The sequence below is a fragment of the Bidens hawaiensis genome, unplaced genomic scaffold, assembly GCF_021521415.1.
Source record: "Bidens hawaiensis isolate Kalapana, Puna unplaced genomic scaffold, B.hawaiensis_p1.1 tig00030905_1, whole genome shotgun sequence".
NCBI classification, from domain to species: domain Eukaryota; kingdom Viridiplantae; phylum Streptophyta; class Magnoliopsida; order Asterales; family Asteraceae; genus Bidens; species Bidens hawaiensis.
Genome location: NW_027495182.1, coordinates 60558 through 79113, shown reverse-complemented (window position 1 = coordinate 79113; position 18556 = coordinate 60558). Strand labels below are relative to the sequence as shown.

Sequence of the window (18556 nt, the reverse complement as noted above, 5' to 3'; positions counted from 1 at the left end):
AATGGAATCGGAATTGGGTAAAAAGGTAAAAGTCGCCGTATCTGATATGGGATCTTGCAGCAGAGTCTAAATGTAAGAGGCATATTATACAATCTTGGTAGACATTTTGTTGTGTATGAGTCTTTTTAACTGTTATATGTTATAATTGATGGTTACTGGTGGTCTTATTAAGAATGCTGGTTTTATTGACCTTTAACAATTATAGTTTGGATTTTTAAATTGAAAGGAAACATGAATACGATAACCATAGGAATAATTTTGAAAATGTAGGCAAATTCTTATGTAAGATTTAAAAACCAAATGGCATTTGATTAATACAACACATGTTGTCCATAATTATTCATCAAACAGCTAAGCGATATACGAGTAAAACCCTTATTAAAAAATTAAAGTTAATAAAAAAAACCTCTTGCAGTGGTGATGCTCAGAAACATGATACTATTAAGACTGATTTATCAAAACATAGGGACATTAATAAAGAAAGCAAATACATAATAGCAAGACAGCTTGTCGATTCAATATCTAAGAACATGGATTTACCTCACGAGTACACACGTCTAACATAACAGGAAAATACGCCTTTTATACATACCATCATAATCTCAAACAGGATCAGAGCTAACAAGAAAATGTTAATGCAAGGAAATCAAGTCAACAAGATCCTTGTACTCATCTGAAACAAAAGATTCAACCTTAAAACCAGGTTTCCCTTTGCTTTTGGTCGCGGTCGGAGAGATATACTTCCTGCCAACAACCGTAGGTAGACCTGCAAAAGTTACATATACAAGTCCAATCAGTCAAATTAAACAGATTTCATATAAAATGGGTCAGGTTATTTTAAAAGAAAAAAAGAGAGATTTTCATACTAATTTTGTAGTTGTAATAAAGGGCAAAAATATTAAGCACTTACTGTTATGGATGCGTGCATACAAGAGTCTTTCACCCCTCCAATATTCCAAAGGTTTACTTCTAATTCTATTGCTTTTCCTTACACCATTTGTCCAACCAGACCCGCCCCCCTGCAAATACAGTAAATTTATAATATTCAATTATATATTATTAGAAAATTATAAAATTTATGTTGAATGTGACCAATCAACTTTCACCACTTTATACTATTAAGACTGATTTATCAAAAACATGATACTATTAAGACTGATTTATCAAAACATAGGGACATTAATAAAGAAAGCAAATACATAATAGCAAGACAGCTTGTCGATTCAATATCTAAGAACATGGATTTACCTCACGAGTACACACGTCTAACATAACAGGAAAATACGCCTTTTATACATACCATCATAATCTCAAACAGGATCAGAGCTAACAAGAAAATGTTAATGCAAGGAAATCAAGTCAACAAGATCCTTGTACTCATCTGAAACAAAAGATTCAACCTTAAAACCAGGTTTCCCTTTGCTTTTGGTCGCGGTCGGAGAGATATACTTCCTGCCAACAACCGTAGGTAGACCTGCAAAAGTTACATATACAAGTCCAATCAGTCAAATTAAACAGATTTCATATAAAATGGGTCAGGTTATTTTAAAAGAAAAAAAGAGAGATTTTCATACTAATTTTGTAGTTGTAATAAAGGGCAAAAATATTAAGCACTTACTGTTATGGATGCGTGCATACAAGAGTCTTTCACCCCTCCAATATTCCAAAGGTTTACTTCTAATTCTATTGCTTTTCCTTACACCATTTGTCCAACCAGACCCGCCCCCCTGCAAATACAGTAAATTTATAATATTCAATTATATATTATTAGAAAATTATAAAATTTATGTTGAATGTGACCAATCAACTTTCACCACTTTATACTATTAAGACTGATTTATCAAAAACATGATACTATTAAGACTGATTTATCAAAACATAGGGACATTAATAAAGAAAGCAAATACATAATAGCAAGACAGCTTGTCGATTCAATATCTAAGAACATGGATTTACCTCACGAGTACACACGTCTAACATAACAGGAAAATACGCCTTTTATACATACCATCATAATCTCAAACAGGATCAGAGCTAACAAGAAAATGTTAATGCAAGGAAATCAAGTCAACAAGATCCTTGTACTCATCTGAAACAAAAGATTCAACCTTAAAACCAGGTTTCCCTTTGCTTTTGGTCGCGGTCGGAGAGATATACTTCCTGCCAACAACCGTAGGTAGACCTGCAAAAGTTACATATACAAGTCCAATCAGTCAAATTAAACAGATTTCATATAAAATGGGTCAGGTTATTTTAAAAGAAAAAAAGAGAGATTTTCATACTAATTTTGTAGTTGTAATAAAGGGCAAAAATATTAAGCACTTACTGTTATGGATGCGTGCATACAAGAGTCTTTCACCCCTCCAATATTCCAAAGGTTTACTTCTAATTCTATTGCTTTTCCTTACACCATTTGTCCAACCAGACCCGCCCCCCTGCAAATACAGTAAATTTATAATATTCAATTATATATTATTAGAAAATTATAAAATTTATGTTGAATGTGACCAATCAACTTTCACCACTTTATACTATTAAGACTGATTTATCAAAAACATGATACTATTAAGACTGATTTATCAAAACATAGGGACATTAATAAAGAAAGCAAATACATAATAGCAAGACAGCTTGTCGATTCAATATCTAAGAACATGGATTTACCTCACGAGTACACACGTCTAACATAACAGGAAAATACGCCTTTTATACATACCATCATAATCTCAAACAGGATCAGAGCTAACAAGAAAATGTTAATGCAAGGAAATCAAGTCAACAAGATCCTTGTACTCATCTGAAACAAAAGATTCAACCTTAAAACCAGGTTTCCCTTTGCTTTTGGTCGCGGTCGGAGAGATATACTTCCTGCCAACAACCGTAGGTAGACCTGCAAAAGTTACATATACAAGTCCAATCAGTCAAATTAAACAGATTTCATATAAAATGGGTCAGGTTATTTTAAAAGAAAAAAAGAGAGATTTTCATACTAATTTTGTAGTTGTAATAAAGGGCAAAAATATTAAGCACTTACTGTTATGGATGCGTGCATACAAGAGTCTTTCACCCCTCCAATATTCCAAAGGTTTACTTCTAATTCTATTGCTTTTCCTTACACCATTTGTCCAACCAGACCCGCCCCCCTGCAAATACAGTAAATTTATAATATTCAATTATATATTATTAGAAAATTATAAAATTTATGTTGAATGTGACCAATCAACTTTCACCACTTTATACTATTAAGACTGATTTATCAAAAACATGATACTATTAAGACTGATTTATCAAAACATAGGGACATTAATAAAGAAAGCAAATACATAATAGCAAGACAGCTTGTCGATTCAATATCTAAGAACATGGATTTACCTCACGAGTACACACGTCTAACATAACAGGAAAATACGCCTTTTATACATACCATCATAATCTCAAACAGGATCAGAGCTAACAAGAAAATGTTAATGCAAGGAAATCAAGTCAACAAGATCCTTGTACTCATCTGAAACAAAAGATTCAACCTTAAAACCAGGTTTCCCTTTGCTTTTGGTCGCGGTCGGAGAGATATACTTCCTGCCAACAACCGTAGGTAGACCTGCAAAAGTTACATATACAAGTCCAATCAGTCAAATTAAACAGATTTCATATAAAATGGGTCAGGTTATTTTAAAAGAAAAAAAGAGAGATTTTCATACTAATTTTGTAGTTGTAATAAAGGGCAAAAATATTAAGCACTTACTGTTATGGATGCGTGCATACAAGAGTCTTTCACCCCTCCAATATTCCAAAGGTTTACTTCTAATTCTATTGCTTTTCCTTACACCATTTGTCCAACCAGACCCGCCCCCCTGCAAATACAGTAAATTTATAATATTCAATTATATATTATTAGAAAATTATAAAATTTATGTTGAATGTGACCAATCAACTTTCACCACTTTATACTATTAAGACTGATTTATCAAAAACATGATACTATTAAGACTGATTTATCAAAACATAGGGACATTAATAAAGAAAGCAAATACATAATAGCAAGACAGCTTGTCGATTCAATATCTAAGAACATGGATTTACCTCACGAGTACACACGTCTAACATAACAGGAAAATACGCCTTTTATACATACCATCATAATCTCAAACAGGATCAGAGCTAACAAGAAAATGTTAATGCAAGGAAATCAAGTCAACAAGATCCTTGTACTCATCTGAAACAAAAGATTCAACCTTAAAACCAGGTTTCCCTTTGCTTTTGGTCGCGGTCGGAGAGATATACTTCCTGCCAACAACCGTAGGTAGACCTGCAAAAGTTACATATACAAGTCCAATCAGTCAAATTAAACAGATTTCATATAAAATGGGTCAGGTTATTTTAAAAGAAAAAAAGAGAGATTTTCATACTAATTTTGTAGTTGTAATAAAGGGCAAAAATATTAAGCACTTACTGTTATGGATGCGTGCATACAAGAGTCTTTCACCCCTCCAATATTCCAAAGGTTTACTTCTAATTCTATTGCTTTTCCTTACACCATTTGTCCAACCAGACCCGCCCCCCTGCAAATACAGTAAATTTATAATATTCAATTATATATTATTAGAAAATTATAAAATTTATGTTGAATGTGACCAATCAACTTTCACCACTTTATACTATTAAGACTGATTTATCAAAAACATGATACTATTAAGACTGATTTATCAAAACATAGGGACATTAATAAAGAAAGCAAATACATAATAGCAAGACAGCTTGTCGATTCAATATCTAAGAACATGGATTTACCTCACGAGTACACACGTCTAACATAACAGGAAAATACGCCTTTTATACATACCATCATAATCTCAAACAGGATCAGAGCTAACAAGAAAATGTTAATGCAAGGAAATCAAGTCAACAAGATCCTTGTACTCATCTGAAACAAAAGATTCAACCTTAAAACCAGGTTTCCCTTTGCTTTTGGTCGCGGTCGGAGAGATATACTTCCTGCCAACAACCGTAGGTAGACCTGCAAAAGTTACATATACAAGTCCAATCAGTCAAATTAAACAGATTTCATATAAAATGGGTCAGGTTATTTTAAAAGAAAAAAAGAGAGATTTTCATACTAATTTTGTAGTTGTAATAAAGGGCAAAAATATTAAGCACTTACTGTTATGGATGCGTGCATACAAGAGTCTTTCACCCCTCTAATATTCCAAAGGTTTACTTCTAATTCTATTGCTTTTCCTTACACCATTTGTCCAACCAGACCCGCCCCCTGCAAATACAGTAAATTTATAATATTCAATTATATATTATTAGAAAATTATAAAATTTATGTTGAATGTGACCAATCAACTTTCACCACTTTATATATAAAGTCCTCAAAGTTTGAAAGATTATGTTAGTCACCCGATTTTTAAATAATAACAAACTTTAAGAACTTAATTGCCAAATTAAAAAGCAGTTCATAGCTTAAGCCCTCTTAATGAAAAAATTTTGATATCTTTTGATTAAAAAAAGAAAAAACAGACAGTATTTTCGATTGGTAAAAAGGTAGAGATATGAAAAAACACAGCTTTTAGTCATAAAGTTTATTTAGTTGTACATTTTTTTAAACTGAGGCTGGTTGGTTAAAATTCAACATAAACCCTAAAAATAAACATGGAGATTATAAAACAACATTAAGAAATGAAGGAAAAAAAAAACCTGCTAAACTATGGCGCTTCTTTTTTGGATCAACTTTACATGTTTCTCTTGTCCACTTTCGACTATTCATCGTCTTCGGGCGTTCCTGTAAAAAGATTATTTTATATATGTGTCAAGTTTTTACTATTTTGTATGGGCTGTTAAATACTTACTACAAAATTTACAACTATTGTATACAAAAAGTATGATTATAAACTTCAAGTTATGCCAAATTAGAACTAAGATGGCCTATTATCAAATATGATATTTAATTTACTTTTAATATCCGTTTATAATTGTTAGAAATCAGTATCATAACTGATTAAGTTTAGCCAAATACTTCAAAGAAAGCACGTATAACATAAAGTACAGTACAGTACAGTATTTAACAGTTTTAAACAAAACAAAAAACTGCAAATAAATGAAAAACAATTGCAACCAAATTTCATAGAAATTATTTCTCTACCTTTTAAATAAAGTAAACGTTGTGTAAACATAAATCATTTTACTATAAAACAATCTTGGATTTTAATAATTTTCCTACATGTTTGGCTATAAGAGATCATAATAGCTACTGGCCTACTGCATCAAAAAAGATTTTAAGTTCATGATATGCCTTATTAAAATAAAGCTACTAATATTTATTGATAAATGAAATAATAGCAATATTCTAGAAGCACACCTCGTTATGTTGTTCGGGAACATCATGATTTTGAACAGGCGGGCTTGAAATAGGGGCATTGATAGAACTATCATCTGTTTGAGCTGACAAAAGTAACTATTGTGTTAGATCATGATTACAAAAGCACATTTATCACAATAATGATCTGAATCTTTGACTAAAAACAATTTAAGAGGCTGTGTGCTTTCAATATACATGCAACTTTTGATTCCTTTTACCAGTTCTTTTTTTAGCTAAAAGTTTTTAGTTGCCCCGTTTGAGATATAATCGACCCAAATCAACTGATTAATAAGTATATGGGAATGATGGGATGAAACAGTCACTTCAAATCAGAATAAAATGACTTCTGAAAACAAAGTTTATCCATCATTTTATACATTAATATAATGATGAATACAATATATTAAAATATAATCTAAATCATGCATTATGAAAAAAATTCAATAACTCTCAACCAAATTTTTTTCAGCCCATTTGACTTGTTTAAATAGTAGATCATTTTTTTTATCCAACTCGTTTGACCTGTTTAAGATAGAACACAACCAAAGTAACGATTCATACGTACATGTGTCAAATTGCATACAAAACTAAGAATTAAAATTTTAAAATGTTTATTTATTTTTTGAATGGCACTTAAGAATAGAACCAATAGCTTAAATCATCAAAGCTCCATAGAGGTGTTTTAAACTTTTAATTCAAACAGGTTAATTCGGCTAGAGTATCTCAAACGGGTCAAATTTAAACAAATAGCACCTCTAATAATCATCTTTGAACAATTAAATGTTGAAAGAATAACTTAACTTCATATATTGCAATATAGAAGACACAAAATTAGCAAGAAATGAGTCAAAACAATAAAAACCTGAATGAAAACATATGTTTTCTGATTCCCCTATTGTAGTAATATCAACATTTTCTTCGAGTGGACTGGATGACACAGCCTTCTCTGTTGCATCTTCAACCTGCCAAGCCAGCAGATGAGACAATTATTGTCAAGCTGTCAATTTTATGTCACTTCTCGAAACTAGAAGTGAGCCAGGTGGCACAGTGGCAATGTCAACTTGTTTATATAGAAACAAGTCAACACAGGCTGTAGTTATCAACAATTAGTCAAAAAAGTAGCAAAGGTTAATAAGCAAAATTTTAGGTCAAAAGTCGCCTAATGTGTATTTAAATACCTAGAACACCCTTGATTGTTTTTATTGAACTGAATATTTTGAGAATATAGTTTTTGTAATCATAAGTAATATGTTAACTATTTACACACAAAAAAGAGTGATATTATGTAATACATCAACCCAAATAAAAATATTCATTTGGATCAAACTTTGACTTCTCAAAAGTCAAAACCATTGTTGTGACTTGTGAAGCAGGTAAATGGAACTTACATTCTCCTCTATTTCTTGTTCACAGTGCATATTATCAGTAATGTCTTCAACATTTAAGTTAAGATTTGTAGAACATGCTGCTTTCTCTACCATATCTTCAGCCTGCATTTTTCAGAATCCATGGTATTTAACGCAGGCCTTGTAAACTATAAGAACAAGACGAAAATATGCAGCTTTCTTACTAAACGAAAACATAAATTGATTAATAATATAACCTAAACATTGATCCTTGAAAAGCCTTAAACCAATCAAATAGAAAACCAAGTAAAACCAATATCTAAATCCCAAAACACCACTCCTAAAATAAAACTCCAGAAATAAACAACCCCAAAATAAAGTACTTAACTAAACTGGCACAATTAAATTAAATAAAATAACAAAAGAATAAACAGATGAACAAAATGTCGCACACAAATGACATGCTATCACCTTAACTGAAAAAACTCAGAAATACCAAACATAAACCCGCTAATTAACCCCAAAGAAAAAGATAATGACTTTCAATCAATATTAACCCACTAACTAGATAAACAAGACGAGAATGCCCTTCATTTAATCAACCAGCTAAATTACCAAAATAGCACTGACCCAAATCGGGCTTCAGCCCCGTGCACACACCCATTTTTGAAGGTGACCCGTTTCACACTGGATCACATGTGAACACAATGATTAAGTCCAACAGAATATAGTAGAGGTAAGAAAATGCGAGTTATAATGTAACATCCTAAAATTTTAATGTTGAATAAAGAAAGTTATGTTTAGTGATTTCGCGTTATTGATTAATTAATATCGTGTAAGGAGCGGATCATGGACTTAGATTAATTGAGATGGGTTAAATGAGAATGGGCCTTAGGTCCATGGGCTTAAGGGATATAAATATCCCCTAAACCCTAAAACATCACTCATTCCATCTTATTCCCTAACACTCCAAAACACACCCACACCACACACACCGCCGGCGGCCGAGGGAGAGGAACGAGCGTGATCCGAGGGAGAGTGAGCGATTAGTTGTGATTAAACAAGTTAAACGAGATCCAAACAAGCACATAGTATGATTCTTGATCTTTGAAGTTTAAAGATCCAAGCTTTATAGTGTTTATACGACCGAAAACGGTTGGGGAGCGTAGTGGGTGATATCGAACCATAACAAGGGTGTTAAAATCGCCAAAAATGCTTGATAGAAACCAAACAGCGGCTGAACTGGGCAACTTCGCCTTCAAAGCGATAACTTCGCCTTCAAAGCGATAACTTCGCCTGAGGCCAAGTTCGCCTAACTGGTAACTTCGCCTGAGGCCAAGTTCGCCTAATTGATAACTTCGCTTACAGCTAAGTTCGCCTAACTGGTAACTTCGCCTGAGGCCAAGTTCGCCTAATTGATAACTTCGCTTACGGCCAAGTTCGCCTAACTGGTAACTTCGCCTAAAGCTAAGTTCGCTTAAGGTTTAACTTCGCTTAAAGCTAAGTTCGCCTAAAGTTTAACTTCGCTTAAAGTCAAGTTCGATTAGGAAATAAATTAAAAACCTAATGAAAAATGAGTTAAGACAGCTCGACCCCAGCCAGGGGCTCTGCCCCTTGGACCCTGCTAGGGGCTGCCGCCCCTAGACCCCGCTGCCAGGGGCGCTGCCCCCGGACCCCCGTTCGTTGTGGGTAGTAATTAAGACTAGAAAGATGATATGAGTAGTAATAGTTAATTGATATGTATACTTGTTATACAGTCAGTCGTGCACAACTGAAGAAAGGGATTACGATTAACGGTGAACGTAACCGTGTTCAGGTGAGTTCTAGCCCCATTTATGTGTCATGCTTTCGGGGCTGTGTGCATACTCGATATGTTTGTTAATACGCTTATTCTAAGAGAGAAGTGTATGCCTTATGTGAATGATGTGATATGCATGAATGATTGCTTGATGGTACGTGAACGATCTTCGGATATTGCACGTACTGTCAGGTTGTAACGCTATGTATAAGGTAAGTATGATATGTATGCTTATGTGTATGAACGTAATAAAGTTAATAAAAGAAGGAAATGATGGTTGTATGGTTGTATGGTTACGAAAAGGGTACCGAGCCCTAATAATACTCGAGGTATGATGTATGGTTGTATGGTAACGAAGAGGGAATCGAACCCTACTAATATTCGAGAACTAGGGAACCGAACCCTACTAATATTCGAGGAAAGAGGGACCAGACCCTTATAATATCTGTGATGTTAGGGACCAGACCCTTATAATATCTGTGATGTTAGGGACCAGACCCTTATAATATCTGTGAGGTTATAGGGCGAAAGGCTCTTTAAAACGTAGGATTTTGTATGTAAAGAAAATATGAATGAAAGTATGAAAGTATGAATGAAAGTATGAATGAAAGAATATAAGTTTATGTGTATTGTATAGTGTATGATTAACTAGAACTCACTCAGCGTAGCTGACTTTTAGTATGCACGCAGGTGAGTAGAATGAGGCAGCTCGCTTGAGGAGACACGTGGCACTGAATAAGAGGCTGGCATCGGAAGACTCAAGACGTTTATGTTAAATGTTTCGATTATTTTGAAAGACAAAATGATGTTTTAAGACAAGACGTGTTTTGTTATAAAATGTTTTATGAAAGTTTTTATATTCCGCGAAAGTTTTAATGAACTCTGATTTGTACGAACTGTGTTTATGAGTAAATCCGACGCTAAAGTAGGGCTACCGGGTTCGGGGCCTTACACATAACATATTGCGATGGATTGGCAATTTGGCATTTTCTACAAATATTTAGTGTCTTAACATGATTAAAAAAATCTATATCAACAAAATAGTAAAATGATTGAAACAAATTTTATGCATTAATAATACAACTGGGATGACTTGACCTGTTTCGACCTATTTGACCTGAAACAACGATCTATATATAACTGAGTCAAAATAGCAATACTTAGAATAATATATGAGAAACCTTACATTCTTTTGCATGTCCGCATCCGTTTCTTTCATATTATGCTGCTCACAGTCTGAGAGATCTTCCACACTGGCAGAAACTGGAAGTTCCTTGTCCATGCTGACATAAACTGGAAACTCAGTGTCCTTGCTGGCATGAGTTGAGGGTCTGCTAGTGATTTCAGAAGTTGTGGTAGCAGGAAAAAAATCAATATCACGGGGCAAAAAGGGATCATTTGAGTCGGTTTCATGGGATTTTGAAATAACTTTTCCAAATGCTGAAATTCCCTGTAATGGACTTTTAGATGGTGTAGGGGAAGATATGCAATTAAAGGGCTTGTCGGGTAATTTCTTTTGTTTCTCAATTGTGTTTTCTTTTAAATTATCTGATAAAGAACATGTATCAGGCAACATGTGCTGGTTTTTTAGAAAGTTGACTGAAGGCAAAATGTTAACTGTAGGATTATCATGGAAGTCAGGAAGATGTAAATCGTTTATAGCAACATGTTTGATATTCAAACGATCTTTCAAATAGAACGATGTCTCGTTTCCATCTAAATCAGCAATGTTTGACATTAAATCATCAAAAAGCTTGTTGACTCTGTCCTCAGCCTTAGTTATTGATCCTGTTCACACAACAAACAAAATGAACTTTAACTATATTATTTAATTTCCCAAATTAACTAGAAAATATACCATAATATTATAATCTCAAGTTAACATTTTAACAAGCTTTTACTATTTAATTTGTTTTATCTGTACATGATAAATCCAATAACTTTTCTTAATGGAGAGATGAGTTTATACTAGGTCTTTCTGTATAGGCAAGTAAACGAACTGAACGTTCAGTTCATTTACTTGCCTATACAGAAAGATCGAGTATAAACTCACTGAACGTTCAGTTCGTTTACTTGCCTATACAGAAAGACCGAGTATAAACTCATCTCTCGATTAAGAAAAGTCGTTGGATTTATCATGTAACTGTTCGTGAACCATTCGGTGGGAAGTTCGTTTATGTTCATTTATTTGATAAACGAATGAACAAAAACACGTCTCGTTTGTTCATTTGCGTTCGTTTACGTTCGTTTATGTTGGCTCTTTAATATATACATTTAAATTTTTACACCCGTTATAATTTAGTCTTGTTTTATTAACATTTTAGGCCGAACACATGTTCACATTTAATTTTGCTGGTTTTAAATCAGTTATGTTCATGCATCTATGCTTGGTTATGTCCATTCGTTTTACGTTAGTGAACAGGTCATTAATATTAACAAACGAACACAAACATGCTCAGTTTTTCTAAGAATAACAGAACAAGAAAACCCCTTTCGTTTAACTGTTCGTGTTCGGTTGTTTGTTCGGATAAAGTTAAACGAACAAACATGAACATGCTTTGTTTGTGTTTATTCGGTCCGTTTACATGCTCATGTCTGTATAGTATACAATGTAAAAAGTTCACATAACTTATTCCACTCATGTAGGTCAGCCAAACATCATAAAGAAAGCTGATTACATAATCGTTTGAAATTATTGTGATGATGTCAAATTCATGGTGCATTCAGTTATAAAACTTCAAAAGCATAAAAGCTCACCAGCGACTTCTTTTTCATTAGATTGGCAGTTGGGAGTGGCAGATTGCTGGGTGTCTTGTATAGGTTGAGTTTCAGTAGTGTCTTGCAGTGTTTCTTGAGAAAGCAATGTATCATTTTCAGGCTGACTGGAGTATACATGATGCTGATAACTTATCTTTCTCCTAAAGTATGAATTTAATGTTACACCATAAGAAACTTATAAAGCAACACAATTTAGTGAAAAAAAGATTAGGCTCAGTAATCAATAATACCGTGGTATTTCGGGACGACGTTGCCTAGTAGTAGTAGGTATTTTGGATTCATTTGGGTCTTCACCTCTCAGCCTCTTCAATTCTTTGTTGGTGTCTAAAAATTAATTTCAAAATTGTACAGATTAGCAGTGTGACATAACCAAATATTATAGAATCACAGAGATTAGTGAAGAATAATGTACTTTCAAACTTCTCATAGGCTGCAAAAAAGTTTTCAGGGTCAAGTAGCTGATCCATTTTAAAAGTTGGTTCTACGATTGTAGAAGGCTGGCTGTCAATAGTATTGCACATTAAACCAACTCCAGATTATATGTGTGTGTGACTAGTTATACAATAGCAATAGCTTCTAGATATGATAATTGTATAACTAGTCTAATAGTGTGTGCATAGAACTAACTGAACTGCAAGATACTATACCTGGTCTGCTAATGATAGCAGCATACTTTGAAACTGACAGAATTCAGAAATAGTAGCAAACTTTAATATCATTTACCATTATCAAAAAAACAAAAACCAGGCAAATTGTCTTGCTCTTTTTGGTTGAAAAACTGGCATGTTTATATGAATGATTAAGTGGTTAACAAAATAGAAAAGAGGTTATTAGTTATTACGCTGCTACATTTGGTGAAACAGTGGGATGTTTCTATGATTTGTAGCAAAAAGCAAACACATTATTATTACAGAATTTTCCGGCATACGCATAAGCTACTATTACAGTGTCGCTTACAATTTTCATAGTACGCTACTATAACTGTCAATAACGTAAGATTCTAAAACATATAGATATTTAAAGGATTAACCTTATTAGTGTGAGAGCACAACAAAGTAGTGTGTAAGTTTTACCTTGTATCAGGCTTCATTGAGAACTTAGCACGCTTCCGGGCCAAAGCTGGTCTATTCTTTTGAGGGTTTTCATTCTCCTTCATATTGGGCTCAAAATTGTCCTGTGTGTTTGGCAATTCTGAACCACCCGCTATAATTGATTTTGCTTCCTCAAAATGCTTATCAAGGTTTTGTGGTGCCTTAAAAACAGAGACAGACACTATCAATTTCAAATAACATTGTAATTCATACTACATTGTACATTCTGCAGCAGTTGCATTTTCACTTCCCTTGTGTTATTTAGTAGTCCCTACTCCCTAGTCCCTCCTTATCAAAATAATAGCAAAACGATTTTAAAACTTGTTAAAAACCTTCAACCAGTCAGCATTGACTTAAAAATTTCATGTATAACTTAAGTGACACGTTAAATGCTTTAATCTTCTATTAACTAACTTATGTATTGAACTACATTAATAACATGGTTAGGGACTGATACAGAATATTTTGTTTAATAGCCGTATATACAATAAGATCCTGCTTTTTTCTTTATTTTTACACCATCTCACCCTCTCAATTCCACATAACGAAATCTTAAAAAAAAGAGCATTTCATACGCAATTAGATTATTTTTGTCAACTGGAAGTTAAAATACACTCACTATACACTAAATGTCAAAGTAAAGGCACGTAAAGAGTAGAAATAGAATAATTAGTTGGCTAAAGTGTTAAACTATACATCTAAAGATGCCCTAGCTGTTTCTTCTAAGAATGTATAAACCATAAATAAAAATGAACTAAAATAGCACTTGTAAGGTCAGCATATGGCATTTTGCAGTGATATATATCTTAACCAAACCCAGATAAAAGCTTAGCTTGTTCTCAGAGTGTTACTATATGTAAATTTAACTCTTCAATCTCTAATAATGTCTACTGAGCATAACAATTAAAGAAAAACACAAGTGTGTGTGTGTGTGTGAATGTATGCCTAAATACACTCCTATATACATGCATACTGTAGGATAATTACTTGAAGTTAAAAGGTACTCATTATAAACTACATGTCGAAGCAAAAAAACTTATGTAAACTGTAGGATAATTAGTCGGCTAAAGTGCTAAACTAAATGTCTAAATATGCCGTAACCGTTGCTTCTGAGGATGTAATGATGCATAAAGCATAAATAAAAAATTAACTTAAAAAAAGCACTTGTAAGGTCAGCATACGGCATCTCGCGATGATACATATCTGTAAACAATCAAACACAGATAAACTAAAGTTTAGCTTGTTCTCGGATTGTAGTTGTTCAAGCTCTAATGCCTATTAAACTTAACAATCAGAGCAAAAAACATGTCTATACATATCTGTGTAACTTAAGCATGTATGAATGTATGCATAAATACACGCCAATACATCTCTACACATACATATACATCCGTATACTAGCTGTATGATACAAATCAACGTATGTCTACTCATTATAACAATATAATCACGTATAAACTGTGAGCCCTAAAACTCCGAGCAAAACACTTGAAACAAAACTAATCTGATTCTGCACAGCAATTTGTACAAATTATCAGTAAGCAGAAGATGAAATTGGAAACATAAGGTTAGCATTTACCAATGAAGTCATATGGTGGTGAATTGCTTGGAGATCGTTGGATTTTAAGGAGGCGTTGGAATGACGGAACCTATTAGGGTGTAGAGAGAGAATAGGCTGCCGTTGAAATGGATCAACAGGTTTGGAGGTATGCGCTTCAGCCATTTGTGTGATGTGATCAATCTGAAACCCTAGATCGTAGATGTAGGAATTGGGGGTTTGAAATTGGGGATTTGGTAAGGGAGATACGATTTCAACTTTTATCCAAGTTTCTTCCCATTTTGCCCCCCTACACACCTTGAATTTGAATTTTCTTTTTACCTGCTAAATTCATAATATCGGGATCCACCTATCTTTCGTTTCGAAGAAAACCCTTATCCAAGGCCAACGTTCGTGAACACTCGCCGAATACAAGACAGTGCGGCGAGATAAAAACCCGTTCAGTTCAGGAACCAACTAGTGAACTTCACCTACTCAACTAGTCTCTTATCATCACCCGATGCCGGCATAACTAAATAATGGGGGCATGAAGCCAGGAATCAAACCTGGGTCACATGAAATACCAAGTTTCTTCCTTAACACTCCACCAACAGCTCATTGGTGGTCATAGTCTGATTAAGTTGGTATTGACAAGAATTTAGACTGTTTTTATTTTTTTAAACGGCAGATTTCTTTTAAATCTATGTCGTATACGGGCAATACCTTTCCCTTCCAAGTTCCAAACGCAGTTGTTTAAGCGTAATATTCTTTATGTTTACATTTTTTAACCGATTTGCATTATTATAACTAAACAAACTCTGGCTTGACTTAGTCTGTTTTCGTCTGTGGAATAAGTTTTGTTTTAAAAATAAAAAATAATTGAAAAAAAAAACAAAACCATCTATGCAATAAAATTAAATAAAAATAAATGTGAAAGAAAGAGAAAAAACACAGCTATAAATAGTTAGATTTGGGAGTGAGAGCAAACGTGTAATTTTCAAAACAGCATGTGAAGTTTTTAATAAAAGTTAGATCATCCATAATAATAAATTTTTACATGGTGTTTTTATGTGTTTGTTCATCTTGCTAATTATTACCTATTATAAGTGTGATTTTTGTGATACATTTTTAAGAGTTGTTTTTTTTTTCAAGTACAAGCAAAAACACCCATTTTTGTTGGTGGTGGGCAATGTGGGGTAAGGTAGGGTATTGAATTAAAAAAATTGTTAATTTGTTTTTTTATATTTTACATGATTGTATTGAAAATTAATTTATAATATTTTATATACATTCATAGTTGGAGGAGTAGCTCCCTATTGAGTTTTGCATTGAATTTTCTAACCGAAATCTTTGGTTTTTAAAAATTATAATAATATATTTATAATTAGTAACATATTATGAAAAACTAGTCATCTGATTTTCCCTCTCAATCCACTATATATACAGCTTCTATCCTTCATAATCAATAGTTGATAATTTAAAATTAATTAAAATTTTTAAATTTTAATTATTATAATTTTTCCTCCATTAAAATATTTAAAAGATTTTTATATATTTTGATGAAATAAAAGATAGATAATTAAAAAATAAATGTAAAAGTTGGTGACGATGTAACAATGCTCTTGGGTGTTTTTAGGATTGCTTATTGTGTAGATTTCAGGGATTTTTAAAGAACTGTGTTTTTATAATGTGACAGCTAACTAAACATGTTTATTGTGTTTTTCAGAGTCCTTATTGTAGATGCTCTTGGTGTAAATGGTATAAGTTTTACAAAAAGTAAAAGCGTACAATTTTATATGAGCATAAGTAAAGGATGTATTTAGTAATTTTGTTTTTTTTCACCGTTATAACAACAACAACAACAACAACAACAATATAAAATGATAAAGATGATTCAATGCATATACATAACTAGAGTCAAAAAAAGTGAAAAGAAATATATAAATAATAAAAGTTAAACGACTGGTATAATTTCCACAGTCGGTTTCAAGTTATAAATCAGACAGAGTTTGCAAATCAATAAACCGCCAAAATAGAGTTGTTTCAATGTCAAAACGACACACTTGCTTTACTTTGGAAGGCTGAATTGCTTTCGACGGTTTATGAATACCTAACGAGGAATATGAACAGCATAGCAAATCAAATAAATGTACTAAATCTAAGTAAGTTATTTGGTTGGTTTTAAATTTAGTATTCAACTGTCTAGTTTGAAGAACTTTGAAAAAAGATCATTTACTTCTCCTTATCATATTGTATTTTGAAACCGACTATATCTAAATTAGTCGTTATGTAACGGTATAATATATGAGAAAACTGAAAAGAGAGGCTAAGAAAGTGTCAATAAGATTATTATCTTATTTGACAATTTAAAAAATGTTTTATAAGCTAACAAATTAAACTATCTTGTTCTACTTATACTAATTTAGTCAAAAGATGTAAGGTGATAAAAACGTCTTCTATTTTTCTAGTAATAGTTTTAACCTATAATATGTTGTGCCATCTCTTCAGCCAAGTGTGTTTATTTTAAAGATGTCGAAGCACGAAATGGAATCTGACCTGACTCATGACGGAGCTTCCACGGATTTCGAGATGAATGAACCGCATCCTGGTCTGCTGATCCTCTCCTCCGGCTGCTCGCGATCTGCAGTGGCGTTTTGGGGGTGTGGAGGTGACCGCTAAGAGATCTTCAAGATCTCTTGTTCACAGACACAAAAACTGGTGGTGGCACCTACTGAGCATGACCCCATGATAAGGAGGTGAAGACCTCCTTATATAGAGTCTCATGGCCACCATCATGATACCCTAATGGGCCTAGCCCAATTAGGGCTACCTCCACAAACCTCCTCAGCCCAATAACAAATGTATTAGCCCATATAATAAAACAAACCAAATATAATAAATTTAGGATTGTAAACCGGGTTTAATACCATACCCCTACAAGCCCCCCCAAGTCCAGCGTTGCTCCTGGGCGCGCAAGCGCTTAGGTGGAGCGTTGGACTTTATAAGGTGTTAGGGCGGTTTTTTCCCTTTTATTCGGCCTTATCTTTATTGTCTTGAGTCTGGGAGATTTTCTCCATGATGGTGACGCGTTGTGATCCTTAAGATAATGGTGGTGTCGAGTTATAAGGATAATAAAGCTTTGCGCGCGAGAGGCGTCTTACGAGCTGAGAAATAAAGCCTGCGCGCGAGAGGCGTCTTACAAGCTGGGTAATAAAGCATGCGCGCGAGAGGCGTCTTACAAGCTGAGCAATGAAGCCTGCGCGCGAGTGGCGTCTTACGAGATGAGAATAATAAAGCCTGCGCGCGAGAGGCGTCTTACGAGCTGAAAATAATAAAGCCTGCGCGCGAGAGGCGTCTTACGAGCTGAAAATAATAAAGCCTGCGCGCGAGAGGCGTCTTACGAGCTGAAAATAATAAAGCCTGCGCGCGAGAGGCGTCTTACGAGCTGAAAATAATAAAGCCTGCGCGCGAGAGGCGTCTTACGAGCTAAGAGTAATAACTGAGCTGGCGCGTGAGGCGACTTACGAGCTGTAATAATAACTGAGCTGGCGCGTGAGGCGACTTACGAGCTGTAATAATAACTGAGCTGGCGCGTGAGGCGACTTACGAGCTGTAATAATAACTGAGCTGGCGCGTGAGGCGACTTAC

General features: G+C 33.9%; 1 protein-coding gene across 1 annotated transcript; it reads right to left on the bottom strand.

The window, feature by feature from the left end:
* Positions 1-5156: 5156 nt before the first annotated feature.
* LOC143581391 (uncharacterized) lies at positions 5157-15070 on the bottom strand. The gene is made up of 11 exons (XM_077064194.1): positions 14951-15070; positions 13354-13532; positions 12693-12781; positions 12511-12604; positions 12260-12420; positions 10689-11290; positions 7747-7848; positions 7221-7320; positions 6359-6441; positions 5698-5782; positions 5157-5266 (listed from the first exon to the last, which is right to left on the bottom strand). Exons 1-11 carry the CDS (start codon positions 14960-14962, stop codon positions 5196-5198), a joined length of 1578 nt encoding a protein of 525 aa, XP_076920309.1. The 5' UTR covers positions 14963-15070; the 3' UTR covers positions 5157-5195.
* Positions 15071-18556: the final 3486 nt, after the last annotated feature.